The 15,336-nt window shown below is 29.3% G+C and overlaps 2 protein-coding genes across 2 annotated transcripts; one reads left to right on the top strand and one right to left on the bottom strand.

Moving 5' to 3' along the window:
• The first annotated feature begins 7,578 nt into the window (after positions 1-7,578).
• Positions 7,579-12,057, top strand: LOC107628969 (protein CORTICAL MICROTUBULE DISORDERING 2-like). The gene is made up of 5 exons (XM_016331621.3): positions 7,579-7,811; positions 8,311-9,424; positions 9,707-10,015; positions 10,370-10,461; positions 10,762-12,057. The coding sequence occupies exons 2-5, from the start codon at positions 8,483-8,485 to the stop codon at positions 11,630-11,632; spliced, it is 2,214 nt and encodes a 737-aa protein (XP_016187107.1). The 5' UTR covers positions 7,579-7,811; positions 8,311-8,482; the 3' UTR covers positions 11,633-12,057.
• Positions 12,058-12,224: 167 nt separating this feature from the next.
• On the bottom strand, positions 12,225-13,157 carry LOC107632305 (putative disease resistance protein At4g10780). The gene is made up of 2 exons (XM_016336001.1): positions 13,085-13,157; positions 12,225-13,027 (listed from the first exon to the last, which is right to left on the bottom strand). The coding sequence occupies exons 1-2, from the start codon at positions 13,155-13,157 to the stop codon at positions 12,225-12,227; spliced, it is 876 nt and encodes a 291-aa protein (XP_016191487.1).
• Between the last annotated feature and the right edge of the window lie 2,179 nt (positions 13,158-15,336).

Here is a 15,336-nt window from a genome sequence, read left to right as displayed (position 1 = left end):
AACTGTTGAACCTGTATTATGTCAAAAAAAAAAAAAAAAAATGAAACGTCGGAAGACTCTCTCATTGAAGTTGCTCTTATAGCATACATATAGTGTTCCAATAATTCTTACAGTGATGTAGTTCTGCATAAATTAAAACACACAAAAAAAATCTATCTTAACATATTTATTATTTTCATATTCCTATTCTTCAGATCTTCTTCTTCCTTCGAACATTTTTTAGAGTCATTGAGAGAGTTTTCAGAGTGTACGACGAGTCCTATTATACACTATTTGTTATTACCAATAATATGTATCATTAAGACATATATTAGCTGAATTTTAATTAGCTTTTTTACATTACAACAAAATAATATTTTTACAACGGTTTTTTTATTGCTTAATAATGATTGTTACTGTTGCTAAATTTTTGTGACCGTTAAAATTTTTTTACCAATTTGAAGGTCGTTAGGGGATATAGTGACAATTTTAGACCATTATTTATAAGAGCGTCACTAAATTATTTGTGACAGTTTTAAAAGTACAAAATCGTCAATAATTTATAATACTTGTTAGAATATTTTAATGCTATATTTAGTGATGGTTTAAAATCGTCACTAAATTACTAATTCATATGTCTTTTTATTTTTATTTTTAGTAATTGTCTTAAACCGTCATAATATATGTAGCAACAATTTAAAATCGTCACTAAATTATTAATTTCTGTGACATTTTTTTTATATTTATTGATTGTTTAAAACCGTAACAATATCTCTAGTATTAGGTTTATCATTTTTAAATATTTATAGTTGTTCAAAACTACCGCAATCTTTTTAGCATCAAATTTTTGTTTTATTAACTTTTAAAAAACCATTTTTATTATAAATAACAATTTACATGTATACAAATACTATAATATCAAAGATTTGTTTCATTTTTAAATATCTTTTTGTCTAATTATATTTTATCTTTTTAAAGTCAAAGATGATAAGAAGAGGGAGATAGAAGCACAATATAAAATCTCGGTTCTATTGAAATATATATATATATATACAACGGATTAATTACTACAATATGGATATTTGCAATGTATGTATTTATATCTAACCTAAACTCTTACTTAAAGTAGTATATTTAACTATATTGCTTCCAAAATATTCTAATTTAATTTATCATCACCGTTTAATTTTTTATTATTTAACATAAATTTTGGATTGATTATTGATCCAGTTTTTGAACCGATGCGGTCACTGTCTAGAATTTGGTGGCTTCAAAATCAGAACGAAGGGGCTTGGCTTTCTGTGTCGGTGGCTCATTAATTAATTAAACATGTGCTTGAGTTTTAATTATTATTTATTTTATTGTTTTTATATTGAATAAACTAATTGGTAAACAAAATATTAGAAGGGAAAAATTATAGAAAAACATATAGTTTTTTAAGAGTTGGTCTTTACGAAGTACGGATACTTTTGCTGAGTTATCGTATCCGTAGGTCGGATACATTTCGAACACAACATTCATTGATATTTGTCTGACATATATGTCTACTATATCCAATCGCGTCTTAATAAAAAATAAAAAATTTTCCCAGATATGTTTAGATACGCTTAAATAACATCACGTGTTAGCATATTCAGTTTTATTCTTAACATGTATTTTTAAAATAAGTTTATAAATAATATATATTATTATTTATTAAAATAAAAAATATTTTAAATACTTTATATAACTTAAAAATGACATTAAAATTAGTTAAAAAATTATCTTATATTTGGTTTAATTACTCTGCTGGTCCCTATAGTTTCGCAAAATTTTCAATTAGGTCTCTATACTTTTTTTTCTTTTAATTGAGTCCTTGCACCAAAATTTTTTTTAATTGGGTTCCTACACTTTTTTTTCCTTTTATTTAGGTCCATGTACCAATTCTTTTTTTTTAAGTTGGGTCCCTATAAAATTAAGCCAATTACTACTAAAAGAGACTTAATTGAAAAAAAAATTGGTGTAAGGACCCAATTAAAAATAAAAAAGTATAGGGACTTAATTGAAAATTTTACGAAATTATAGGGACCAATAGAGTAATTAAACCTTTATATTTTAATATCAATAAAATATCAAAAATATCATAATTCATCTAAAATAATATACTTTATATTTATATGTTGTGGCTTGTATTTTCGTGTCTTATAAAATTTTAAAATTTATGTACTATATTTATATGTCCCATATCATATCATATTATGTCTCGTATCTATGTCAATATTCATGCATCATAAAAACTAATAAAAATTATGTGATCACTACTAATTACATGATAATCTTTTTTGGAGAAGAAGTTGTAGATTTTGTGCTAATTATTTGGATTTATTCATTGTTTTTTAAAACTAACTAACATTGACCTTTTTCCACTTAAATTAATCACTTTTTTCTCTTTTAATGAGTGTGGCGTAGAAGCTTAAACTTTATACTTTATCCTCCATTATATTAACTTTCTTTCATAGCTAGTGACTACTAATAATTGCAACCACTGCATCAAATTAAACCAAAACCAAATTGCAATTACAACCACTTAATATAATAGTTTAATTTCATCATTATTTTATATGTAGCTGATTCTCTATGTTTCCTCCAAAGTGGAACAATTTCATCGACACAGAATCCCTAATTATTAGGTAATCAATCATTAGCAATAAACCAAACCAATTCGCCAGCTAGTTATTTTCTTGTGTGCTATCTGAATCTGAAAGGCACCATGTTCTAGAGAAAATAAAGGTGGGGAATAAAGTGATTAATTCTTTCTAATAATTTGAGTTTATTCTTAATGAAATAGTTTTTAAGTATCTTTTTACATGTTTATTAGAAATTAATAACCAAATCAGTTACGTGTTTGTATGAATTTATACATATTAATTTATATATTTTTTAACTAAATAATCAAATTTATTATAATAGTATCAAAATTTATATAAAGAATTAACATTTCTAATACATTCAATACATTAAAAAATATAAAATATATATTTTTTATAATTTTTGTTGGTTTTTTATTCCTTACAATTAAGATTCCTTTGCAAAAATCGATATATTAAGAAGAAAAATACTATTGGTATATCAAATATTGACATCCGTATAAATATATATTATTAATATATCAATATTATTAATTAAGGGAGCTATTTAGATAAAGACGTTTAAAACGTCTTTTTTTAAAAATATTTTTTAGCAATTAAAATTTAACATATATAATCGATTAAATCATGTTATTTTTGTTAAAATTAGGCCAGACAAATTAATTTAAACGAAAAAATTGTGAATCAAATCTTGAAACTGATCGACAATAATATATTTATTATAGAAAATAACTAAAATATTCCTATTTTATATATATATATATATAAATTTTCAAAATCTTAAATTATAGTCCTTTACTTCTTTGCAGTCGTCGGATTAGAATTTAGAGTTTTCAAAATTAATATATATATATAATAGGAGTAATTTAGTCATTTTCTATAATAAAGGTATTGTAGTATTTTTTATAAAAAATAATATTAATTTAGACTGGTTCAATATTTGATTCACTATTTTTTCGATCAAATTAATTTGTCTGATCTAATTTTGACAAAAATAACATACACGATTTTATCGATTATATGTGTTAAATTTTAATTATTAAAAAATATTTTAAAAAAAATATTTTAGATATTTTTATCTGACTGACTCCTATTAATTAATTATATATGTAGTTTAATTATTTTATAAAAAAAAAACACAAAAATAAGGGAACGTGTGAGGGCAAAGGAGTGCAAACTGGTACGTAGCAAGATGTAATAGGACGATTCCTAGTTTGTTACATTATATTTTTATGGTTTATTAGGTTTTTACTTTTGAAATTTATTTTCACAGTTTCAGGCTTAAGATTTGGGATTTATAATTTATGATTTAGAATTATAATTTAGAATTTAAAATTTAAAATTTAAAAAAAGAAAAGTGTGCGTGATTTGATTTAAAAGCTTTTGAATTTGATTTGAATATAATTTAGGAAAATATTTGTTTGAATATTATTATTGTATATGTTAGGAATGATTATTGTATATGTTGGGAATGATTTAATTAGTTTGAATATGTTTTTATGTTTAATATTATCTAATTTTAAAATTTTATGTTGCCATCATCTTTCTTAACAAGATACTTCAAAATAATAACATAAAATACAGTTATCATTAAGAAAAAAGAAAATATTAATTACGAATTTTCAAAATAGAAATTATTTTGTATATATTATAAGTGTTCGAAATTTAAATTTTATCTTGTATATATAATAGTTTATTAATTAACAATAAATTCTTAAAATTTTAATTCATAATAAATTAATTCTTAACCTACTAAATTTAAAAATACTGCCACAAAAAAAAAAAAAAAAACTTCTAAGGTAAAAGCATTATTAATGGTTGTAGCATCTATTCTATAAGTTCCTTCTTTTGTAGCAGTTAAGGACTAATGACTAATGAGTAGCACTTCAATTTCATTAAAAAGCACAAGTAATGGAGAAAGGACACCAAGATCTTTATCTGCGTACATAAAAATTATTATTTGGCTTAAATTTACAATTGATTGATTGTATTCAGGTAGGTGTAAGGTCATTAGAATATATATGTCGTGCAATAATGAATAATGTTATCCTCTCCCTCCATAAATAAGTGTCATTTTAAAATTAAAATTTTAGCTTAATATTAATATCTATCAGCAGCCAATAAAAATTTGGATATTGTCTTTCTTTTTTAGCATAAATAGCAATTGTTGATTTTTATTCGATGCATGTATATCTACGAAATATCAATACTAATACGAATACAACACACGATACAACATAACAGATACAAAACACATCTAATAAATTATAACTTAAATGGCATAATCTTTTCATATTTATCATATGGAGACATAATATAAATATACTGTATTTTTCGAATGAACTGTAATAATATGCTTATACTTTTTTATATTAACGCACAAACTAATTTTTATAATATTTTTATTATTTTTAATTAAAATTCAATTTTAATACATTATCAATGTAAATTAAAATAATTTTATATATATTTTTAATTATATAATATCACGTCAATAAAAATAATTACTTTATACATTATTAATTGTGTGGCCATACCTATCATTTAAAAAAATAAATATAATTAAACAATTATATATATAACTGTCATTATATTAAAATTAGATTCTTTTAATTATATAAATTATTTAACATAATTTTTTATATTAATGAATTACAATATATACTGTTTTTCAATTAAAAATAAAATATATTTTTGTTCTTAAAATATATAGAATTAATTTTATATCTAAAATATATCTTATAAAACACAACAATTTAAGAAAGTCTGAATGATTTATATTGTATCCAAATTTTTTTAAATAAAAAATATAACAAGATCATCTATTTTTTTTAATAAAATTAAAAGTAAAACTCAAATTTATAATTTTTAAATAAATATAAAAAAATTATATCATTTAAGTTATAAAACATCTAATTATTTGTCCTGGCCATTATCATTATTACGATAGATGACTAATGCTACATGGAAATGCATGATACAATAATTTGCATTGTTTTTCTAAGAACCACATGTGTAAAGGTATTATTTCAAAGTTTCTATATATTATTATATTTGTACGGATTTCAACGGAATTTTTACTGTAAAAGATCTACTAAATTATAACATATGGTATACCTTGGAGATCCAGCACAACATTTTTTTTCATTTTTATTTTATTTTATTTTATAAATAACACTATAACCCGAACATTATTATTTTGTTCTTTAATTTACACCAGCCAGCGTGACTGTGCACATGCACATGCACATGCAAACTGCATATATAATACAAACATTTTATAAAAATATTATCTACCATACTTATTATGCAAGCCACAAATATTAGGAAATTTTTTAATTTTCTAGTACGTACTCTGGAATTAATATTAAAATATTTTTCTTATAAAGATATATGTATCACCTTTTTAAGTGTTTCCAACTACATAAAAAAAATTAAACTCATTATTACTATATATTACTTGTTCTTAAAATATGTTTTAATCTTTTACTATATATTGGTGAAGTGGTGCCAGTTTTTTTTTTTTTTCTTGATAGTTTATATTAGCTGAATTTCATAGTTTTCAATAATTTAATTTTTATGTGATGCCCCCTCTTTTTTTTTATGTTAATTTCTTATCCAGCCAAAGTGAAAGTGTGGGTCAGGTTCGTCATTATTTTTGTATCAGTTCAAGTGCATGTGTATTGTTTTTATGTGTTTTTGGGACATTGACAGATCTTTTAATCAATAATAAATACAAATATACAAAGGTTTATTATTCTTCTTATATATTTACCCATGTGAACTGAAGTATAATAAATCAAATTAAATGAGATATTATAGCTAAATAATTTAATTACAATGCATGTTTTCATTATTATGTGCAGCCATAAGTGGTGTAAGTATAATGCTATCAATTATTATATCATTTAACAGCTATAAGTCTAAAAATTAATAATACAACTTTAATTTATAGTACTTTATAGTTTATATCTAGTTTTTTTATAAGTTTTGGTAATATATCCAAAGTACATGAAGAAAACATAAGGCTCCAATATAATAATGAAGGTAGATTCTATAATGGAGTTGAGTTGTGTCACTTTCTAATTATTTTGCTTGCTGATAAATGAAATGATACCATAATGAAGTATACAGTACTCCAACTCCAAGTCATTTCCAATCATTTTACCTTTTTTTGGACTTTTGCATGGAAGGAAAATTTGTTTCCATGTAAATTTTAGAATTTTTTTTTTCAAATAAATAAGTAATTCACCTTTTTAATTACTTTTTATGATAAATGTGGATAATTCATGAATATTTTACTTTTCTACTCTATTTTATATATTCAGCACTTATATAATTCAAACTATAATTATTATTAGATACGATAAATTATTATTTTAGTTCTCAACGTTTGAGTCAAATTTTAATTTAGTCCCTAATGTATCAAATGATCTATTTCTATTCTAAAAATTTTAAACGGTTTAATATGGTCCTACTTTGATAATAATAGTTAATAAAATAAGTGACGTAGACAATAATAACATATTAGTTAAGTCATATCTTTTTTTATATGTTAGAAAAATATAACCCAAAATTTCTTATAACACTTCTTCTCCTTAATTTTCTTTTTGTACAAAACTCCAAATCCTAACCATGCTTAAAAGATATATATATATTAATGATTGTTGGTAAATCAATTTTATTTACATACTGAAATAAAATATTATTGGCTCTTCAACATGTAAATTGTTTGTGTTAAATTTAATGGTGGGACAACATTAAACCGTTTAAAATCTTTTTGGGATTAAAATATGACGTTCAAAAGTTTTTACTACTGAAATAGAACGTTTGAAATAATAGAAATCAAATTAAAATTCATCCCAAACATTAAGAACTAAAATAATACTTTAACCTATTACATAATATCTTACAGTTTTTTTATGGAGAGAGTCAATATTTATATAACTAGTATTTTCAGCTCTTTATTATTATATACAATTTTACAAGCATAATTAAAAATAGTGTATGTACTAAGTGGGTTCTCCTTCGCATGTCACAGCTGTAGGCACCCCCACTCATGAAAAACCATGTAGTATACAAATCTCTCTTCATGCTATGGTTGGCAAATTCTTTTTCATATTAAAAGCTGCTACCAAAACCATAACTTTTCCAAATGTGATGTGTTTCACAATGAACCTTTTTTATTTTACTATGATTAAGACCATACTTCTGAATAATAAATATAACAATAAGCAAATTAGTCTGCTTCTTGTTATAGATATATAAAGGTTATTTTAACAGATAATTTTCGGACTTAATTTCTAAGAAATAAATTTAGAAAAAAAAATAGAAACAGATATTAGATCAATATCTTTTTGTCTTTAGAATTGAAGAATTTTGTATTTTTATTTTTGTCTCCACAATCTAACGAGTATTTATGTATTTCTAATGCCACTAAATATTTTTGTAAATACCCAAAATTAAACAGCATGTTATTTTGTTAGAGAACCTACTTTTTTTTAAATTAACAATAGGTCAACAAAATAATAAATGAACAAAGATTTAAAAAATAAATAAAATATTGACTAATTATTAGTAAAAAAAAGTTAATTTATAATAATAATAATAATAATAATAATAATAATAATAATAATAATAATAATAATAATAATATTGGTGCAAAATTTGATGTAAAAATTCCTATCTATGCAAATGTGAAAACCCCAAAGGCCAAAGGTCACACATTTTTTTTTTCTCTTCAGATTTGGTACTCTATACTCTATAGGAGTTACCATTTTCTTGGAAACAGCTTCAATGGTTCCTTGTTAAATTGTCCAAAATTGGTTCTTGAATGTAAATTAGTATAGTGATGCAAATTACTGAATCCATTATCAATGGCAAATCTTGTTCCTGGGGTGCTTTTGAAACTGATGCAACACATGAACACAGATATCAAAGTTGGTGGTGAACACAGGTCATCACTTCTTCAAGTTGTGAGCATTGTTCCAGCACTTGCAGGCACTGGTGATGATCTTGATCTCTTCTCAAACCATGGATTCTACCTAAAGGTCTCTGATTCATCTCATGCAACCTATGTTTCTCTTCCTGATGAAGATGATGATCTCATTCTCAGTGACAAAATCCAACTTGGCCAGTATGTGTTTGTTGAAAGGCTTGAACCAGCTTCCCCTGTTCCTATTCTTCATGGTGTTAGACCTGTCCCTGGTAGACACCCTTGTGTTGGAACACCACAAGATATTGTTGCAAATGCAACCAAAAACAACTCACCTGGATTGTTCCTTGGCAAAGGTGCTAAGGTTGATATGAATAACACTGGTTTTTGTTCTGGTAATGGTGATGCAGCTGAGAGATCAAAAGCAAACCCAAAGTCTTATGTTAAGAGGGAAAAACAGGAAGAGAAGAAACCAGTGATGTTTGGTAATGGCAGGTCTAAATCTCCTATGACAAAAACAGGAGGAGATACTGGTGTTCAGGTGAAGAAGGAGCCATTGGCAAGATTGAAGTCCTTGAATTCAAGTTCAAGGTCTGTTACTCCTTCTTCACCAAGTAGTTGCTATTCACTGCCTACTTCTTTTGAGAAGTTTGCAAATGGGGTGAAGCAGCAGGCAAGTATCAAGGGTGCCCGTGGGGGGAGTTCTCCCAACGGGAAGAGGATTGTGATGGGGAATCCAATCAGGAATTTGGTTCAGGGAATTGAGCTTGGTGCTAAGGTTCTGAGAAAGAGTTGGGAAGGGAATATCATGGAGGTCAAGACTAAAGAGACACCTAAATTAAGGGCAGCCAAGTGTGATCCTAAACAAGAAGTTCTTAGTTCTGTAAGTATGATTCACAAATCACAACACCTTTAATGGATTTAATTTCATAGTTTCCTTCATTTGGTTCATTCAAATGGATATTGAATGTTCTGCTATATGGTTAGAGTCTCTTTGCCTATGTTTGGTTAGCATCACAGGACAGAAAATATGGAGACAATATTGGTTTTCCCTCGATTATCTCATCATCTCCATATTTTTGTCCTTGGATGCTAATCAAACAACACTACTTTGAGATAGTCAATCAATAAAGTATGTTTACCCTTTGATTTTTTGGTGCTAAAGACTCCTAGGAGAAGTACTTCAAGTGAAAAGTTGGCCTCTAAGGAAGAGGGTAAGATTCAAGCACCCACAAAGTCCTCTAAGGAAGAGCACAAGGCTCAAACATCTACAAAGAAAGTTAGTGCTAATGGAACCGTGGAGGAACAAGAAAAGTCAAGCAAGCCAAGAGTTTCCATTGGAAAGAAATCATCTGAGGTTTCTAAAACTGGATTCCCTGGGAACTTGGTCAAGGTTTTTCCAAATAGTAGAAAAGTGACAGATGCAAGTGTGCAATGGTCTTCACTCCCCTCATCAATTGCAAAGCTTGGAAGGGTATACTCCCTTGAAAAAACTCCTCATTTTCTAAGTTTAGTTTCTTTGGCTCTTGTAGCTCTGAATGTGTTTATGTTATGCAAGTACTGTGGAGTGCTGAGGATAACTGAATGCAATATTCACTTGCAATTTTTCATTACATCCTTTTGAATTTGATTCATTTACACTCCCATTTGTCCTTTTTGCAATGTTAAACAGACAGGTTTTATACATCATGTGATTGAAATATAATTTGATTTCCAATTCTGAAATAGTAAATGGTAAATTTGGTTTATTATTATTGAATCCTTTTGTTTGGGAAAGAAGTTATGTGGCTTTTAAGTCTTATTATTTATACTTCTTCATGTGTGACAGGAAGTGATGAGGAACAGAGATGCAGCACAGATGGCAGCAACAGAGGCTTTGCAAGAGGCTTCTGCTGCAGAGAGTTTGCTACAATGTCTAAGGTATGAATTTAGTTCAGATCTTTAGATCTAGTTTTTCTTAATATTGATAGGTTTTAGATTGTTCATGTACACTGAAATCAAGATATATTGGTACTTGTAGTAATTTATTATTTTAATCTATTGAAGCAAAGAACATCTGTAAGATATGAAAAATATAGTCACAGTAACTTGTATTATACTCCAATGAAGTATTATATAAAATATTTTGACATCTTCTCTTCTCCTTTCATGATGATAACAATCCAGCAATGCATCATGCCAAGTTTTTTTGACACACTTTTTGGTTGATTTTTATGTCAGTTTATATGCAGAACTAAGCAATTCTGCTAAAGAACAAAACCCGCAGCCCACGATAGAGCAGTTCTTAACTCTTCATTCAAGCCTGAATAGTTCACGAACAATTGCTGACTCGGTATCTAAACCAATTCCAGATGCTTCATCTCCGGATTACGAAAGTAGCACAATGGAAGAAGCACTAAAAGTCAAATCACATATACAGAAACTTGCAACTTCATGGATCCAGGGTGCCTTAGCCACCAATCTATCATCCTTTTCTGTCTACAATCTAGAACCTCAGCCATCCAAGCTTCAAGCTTCAAGCAATTCTCGAAATCAAAAGAACATCCTGGGAAGTAGTAAGCCAATGTTGATCCTTGAGAATTCATGTGAAGACACTTCGTCAAAATCTCAAGGTAAAACTCGCCCTATTACCAAGCTTGCCTCGCAAGGAACTCCACGAAAATCAGTCGATGGGTTAGCAAACGGGCACAACAAGCAACTAGTCCAACCTCTACCACAATGGACTAAAGGAAATGGCCTTGATGAGGTGGTTAATTTGGCTGACATGCTGCAATTAAGGTCAAGAGACTGGTTTCTTGGATTTGTTGAGAGATTCTTGGACACTGATGGGGACATTAGTTTGTCAAATAATGGTGAAATTGCGGGCATGCTGGGTCAACTAAAGAGTGTGAATGATTGGTTGGATGGGATAGGATCAGCGAAGAATGAGGGAGAAGTGCCATGCCAGATACCAGCAGAGACAATTGAGAGGTTGAGGAAGAAAATATATGAGTATCTTCTTACACATGTTGAATCTGCTGCTGCTGCGCTCACTGCTGGATCACAACCGTCACTTGAGATCCAAACAAAAGAAACAAAATCCAAAAGGTGAAAAATGATTGTGTAGCTGAGATTAAGGTATTCATTCTTTTTGGTGGCGTGGGACTGAAGTTACTAGAAACCTGGTACAGGGCACGGTTCATTTCGATATGGACTTAGATACTTTCTGTAATTAAAATACAAGTATTTCTTTAGAGAGAATTTGTCCATACTCCATACCAAAGATGTGTGTAAGAAGAAGAAGGATTCTTCTCATTGTGTTTTATATTGTACATAAATCCTACATGGGTTTGAGGTATAGATGGAGTGCTAATAATTTATGAGGGAAAAAGAAAAATGTTGAAAATGTAAGTTGTGATGCGGATTTTTTTTTTTAGTTCCTTCCCTCTTTTTCCTCCTTCTAAATTAATGTTCGGATGACATACAAATTGAGACATTTGAAGATATAAGCAATAATAATGATCTCTTTTTTCGTTTGTCTTCTGCTTTGAACATGTCATGAACTGAGATTTAAGGAAATAATAAGCTATCACCTATCTTCATTTCCTATAGTTTGAGTGAAAATCCAATAACAGCTCACATGAGTATTTTATTTACTCTCTCTCTCTTTCATGTAAAAAAAATTCGAACTACACTTCCTCTGTCTAAATAATAAATAACGAACTATGATGATGAACTCTCAAGTTTTTATTCAAAGAAACTAAGTCCAAATCAGCAGTCCATTCCTGCAAGTGAGGTGTTTCCCTCAGTCTTTGATCACATCTCACTATGCATCTCTGAGATTCTTTCAGTATATGACATGCCATGTTTCTCATGGAATTCTGCATCCTCAGATACCTTTTATTTTCAGACAATAAAGAATGATCTTGAAGTTGATTCAGTATGGAATGCCCATCATCATAAATTTCTCTCAAGCTCCTTCCATTTATGGCTCCACTTGTAACAAGCTTCATTATCATATTATCTCTAGTGATATCAGAGTATGATGCACAATGCAAGAGACAATTTTGCAAGCAACGATCCATTAAGTTATCATAGCTCAGTTTTAATATTTTGAATACCTCTTCTTCCATCTCTGTCCCCATCTCCAATCTTCCGAGTTTATTCAATGCATGTCTCCACTGTTGAATGTTATGAATCCCTTTCATGGTTCTAGCCATTACACTGATTGCAAGTGGTAAACCATCGCATTCCCATGCAATAGATTCTGCAATCTTTAATATGTTAGGAGGAAAGGTTGCAGGTGTTTTGTCTTCACCAAGTCTTAAAAGAAATAACTCCAAACCTTCACTGTGACAGAGAGGATGCATTGTTATTATATTACTTGTGGGACAATCCATCTGTTGAAGCACATGTTTCAACCGACTTGTTAGAATCAGTTTAGAGCCATTGATTCCCCAAGGAGGGATTCCCACCTTTTCCAGATCAATGAATTTCCAAACGTCATCTGGTTATCCAACGCAAATGATGAATTCATAGGAGCAACCGAGCAAGGGGTGCTTACCTCCCGGCAAGTTAATGGGTTCACTAATACTAATTGGATGCTCCATTGAATCTCCAAATAAGGCATCTGCCATTTCAAGATCAAGTTAAGACTTTTATACTTCAACAGAAGTTGCGTAAAAAGAAAACTAAAGCAGTGAATCCAGTTACATATAACCATATTAACTCGTCTAAAAGCACTATAGTTTAAATTCACACAAATCTAAAATGAGCTCGGGAATGCATGAAAGGACGTATAAGATATATAATCATTTATTTATACTGTTACTTATCAACTTAAATTATGTGTAATTTATATAATCAACCAACTTAAAATTTTAGTACAAGTAATTAATTTCAAGAAACTATCACTTATATTAAGAAACCACTCCCTTATGCTAATTTTTTTTATTTTTGGTATGAGTATTGCTAGGGAACCAAAAGCATATCAGCCAAAACCCAGTCAAATATGTCTGGGCTGGGACCAATAGCCCAATGCATATTAACACCATCCAAAAATGACTCAGCGTAAACCATATTCACCCTCCCCAAAACCCTACCTCCTTTCACCGTTTTACCACACAGAATTTGAAAATCAGCTACACCCGCGTCACGCCTCCGGAACCATCGCGCAACTCTCTTCCCTTTCTTCTCCAGAGACCGCGACGGCGCTCTTAGCAGTTCTGGTCATCGCCACTCCACTGAGGCTACGTGAGCGCAACCCTCTTCCCTCAACTAGCCAGACGCTTCAACGCCGTGCCTAGCCTCCTCGACCATCGCGCCTCCAAAATTGGAGCAAGAGCGACGCCGCGCTGCTGTTGCATGTGGGTTTTCCCGGCGTCGCCGAAGCTTCGTGGTGCAGCTGCGCCGTCCGTCGGTGGACATCCACTTCTCCATCCTGGAAACCCCCTGTTCGTCCCACTAATTGGTAAGTGTAATAGATGTTCCCTTTGACTACCTATGCATGTTTTGAAAAGGAAATTTGACAGTGATTTGTTGTAGTGGTTCGTGTGAGTTCTAATTCGATGGATGTTCTTTTCCAGGTCGTACAGCTCAGGTAACACAATTTTGGGGCATTATTGGTCCTTGGCAAACATAGCAGCTGCATGTTTTTCATGTTTTTGGAGTTTTGCAAAATCTTGATCACAAGTAAGTATGTTTATTGATTCCTAATCGAATGTTGTTGATGCTTTGCTCGGATGTTGCAAGTGGTACAGATTGGATATTGCTTTTATCTGGGTTGGATATTGTAATTATACTTGTTAGAGACTAAATATTTATGTTTTGCTCTATGGTTTAGAGACTACTAGGAATGGTGTTCATACGAGATGTTCTTTGATATTGCTAAATTAGGGGACGTTTTTGTTGAATAATTTTAGACATTTGAGTGTATGATTTGTTAATGTTTATTTGACTGTATAATTTTAGATATTTGCCTTAATGATTTGTTACTAAAAGAATACGCTGCTTCTTTGGAAGAAAGAAAAAAAAATTGGAAGAAATAACATTAATTTGGTCTTTTTGACTTCTCAAATACTATATATGCAATGTAATTTCCTGGTTCTCATCCTTTTACGGGGTCACAAATTGACTTGAGTCTTCTTTGGGAAAAAATTAAAAAGAAGTTTCCAGTGGGTTCATTATGTATATGACATCCATCTATATGCGTGAACAAAAATAAGTCACTACAATGTGACTTCCTTGCCGCAATTGGAACATTGATTTAAAAGGTTTGTATGCTGAAAATATAATGTGAAATTAAATGCGGAGTTGGTTGTTGAAATAGAATAAAATGATGTTAAACATGGTTTTACATTAGAGATAATTAATCAGATGAGATCAATTTTATTATAAATAGTGTTTTCTCTTTAATTCAGATTTTGACAAGTTCTTGAAAGTATGGAATGTTATTATGTTTTCTTCTGATTTGTCATAAGATGGTGATGTTATGTTGCATCATGTTTGGATTATCAAAGGGATGAAGAAAGGAGTTCCTTTCTCAGCCTCCTTGTATGTTTATGCTTTGATTGGGGGTTGCAGATGGGTTTGGTTTTGAAATTGTTACTAATGTTTTCTTCTTCCTCTTTTTCTTTTTTTTTTTCTTATTTATTGAATTACTTGTTTATGTATCATTGGTTTCATTTTGCTTACTTTTTCAGCCTTCGAAGGCCTTGTTAATTACTAGAGAATATTCATAATTCTAAGCACATCAACTGCAATTAAGAATTGAGTAATCACTGTTCAAGTAGCTGTTTGTTCTTCATTTATTTTTTG

Source organism: Arachis ipaensis, chromosome B3 (genome assembly GCF_059453495.1).
Source record: "Arachis ipaensis isolate K30076 ecotype BB chromosome B3, ASM5945349v1, whole genome shotgun sequence".
Lineage (NCBI taxonomy): Eukaryota > Viridiplantae > Streptophyta > Magnoliopsida > Fabales > Fabaceae > Arachis > Arachis ipaensis.
Note: the sequence above shows the minus strand (reverse complement) of the source record. Positions and strands in the feature narration are given on the sequence as shown.

Bases quoted from the DNA above. Each gene is read 5' to 3' on its own strand.
- LOC107628969 (XM_016331621.3), top strand. From the start codon at position 8,483: ATGGCAAATCTTGTTCCTGGGGTGCTTTTGAAACTGATGCAACACATG. The intron at 10,016-10,369 runs GTATACTCCCTT...CATGTGTGACAG, and splicing joins CAATTGCAAAGCTTGGAAGG to GAAGTGATGAGGAACAGAGA. The intron at 10,462-10,761 runs GTATGAATTTAG...TTTTTATGTCAG, and splicing joins AGTTTGCTACAATGTCTAAG to TTTATATGCAGAACTAAGCA.
- LOC107632305 (XM_016336001.1), bottom strand. From the start codon at position 13,157: ATGGCAGATGCCTTATTTGGAGATTCAATGGAGCATCCAATTAGTATT. The intron at 13,028-13,084 runs GTAAGCACCCCT...TTGGATAACCAG, and splicing joins ACCCATTAACTTGCCGGGAG to ATGACGTTTGGAAATTCATT.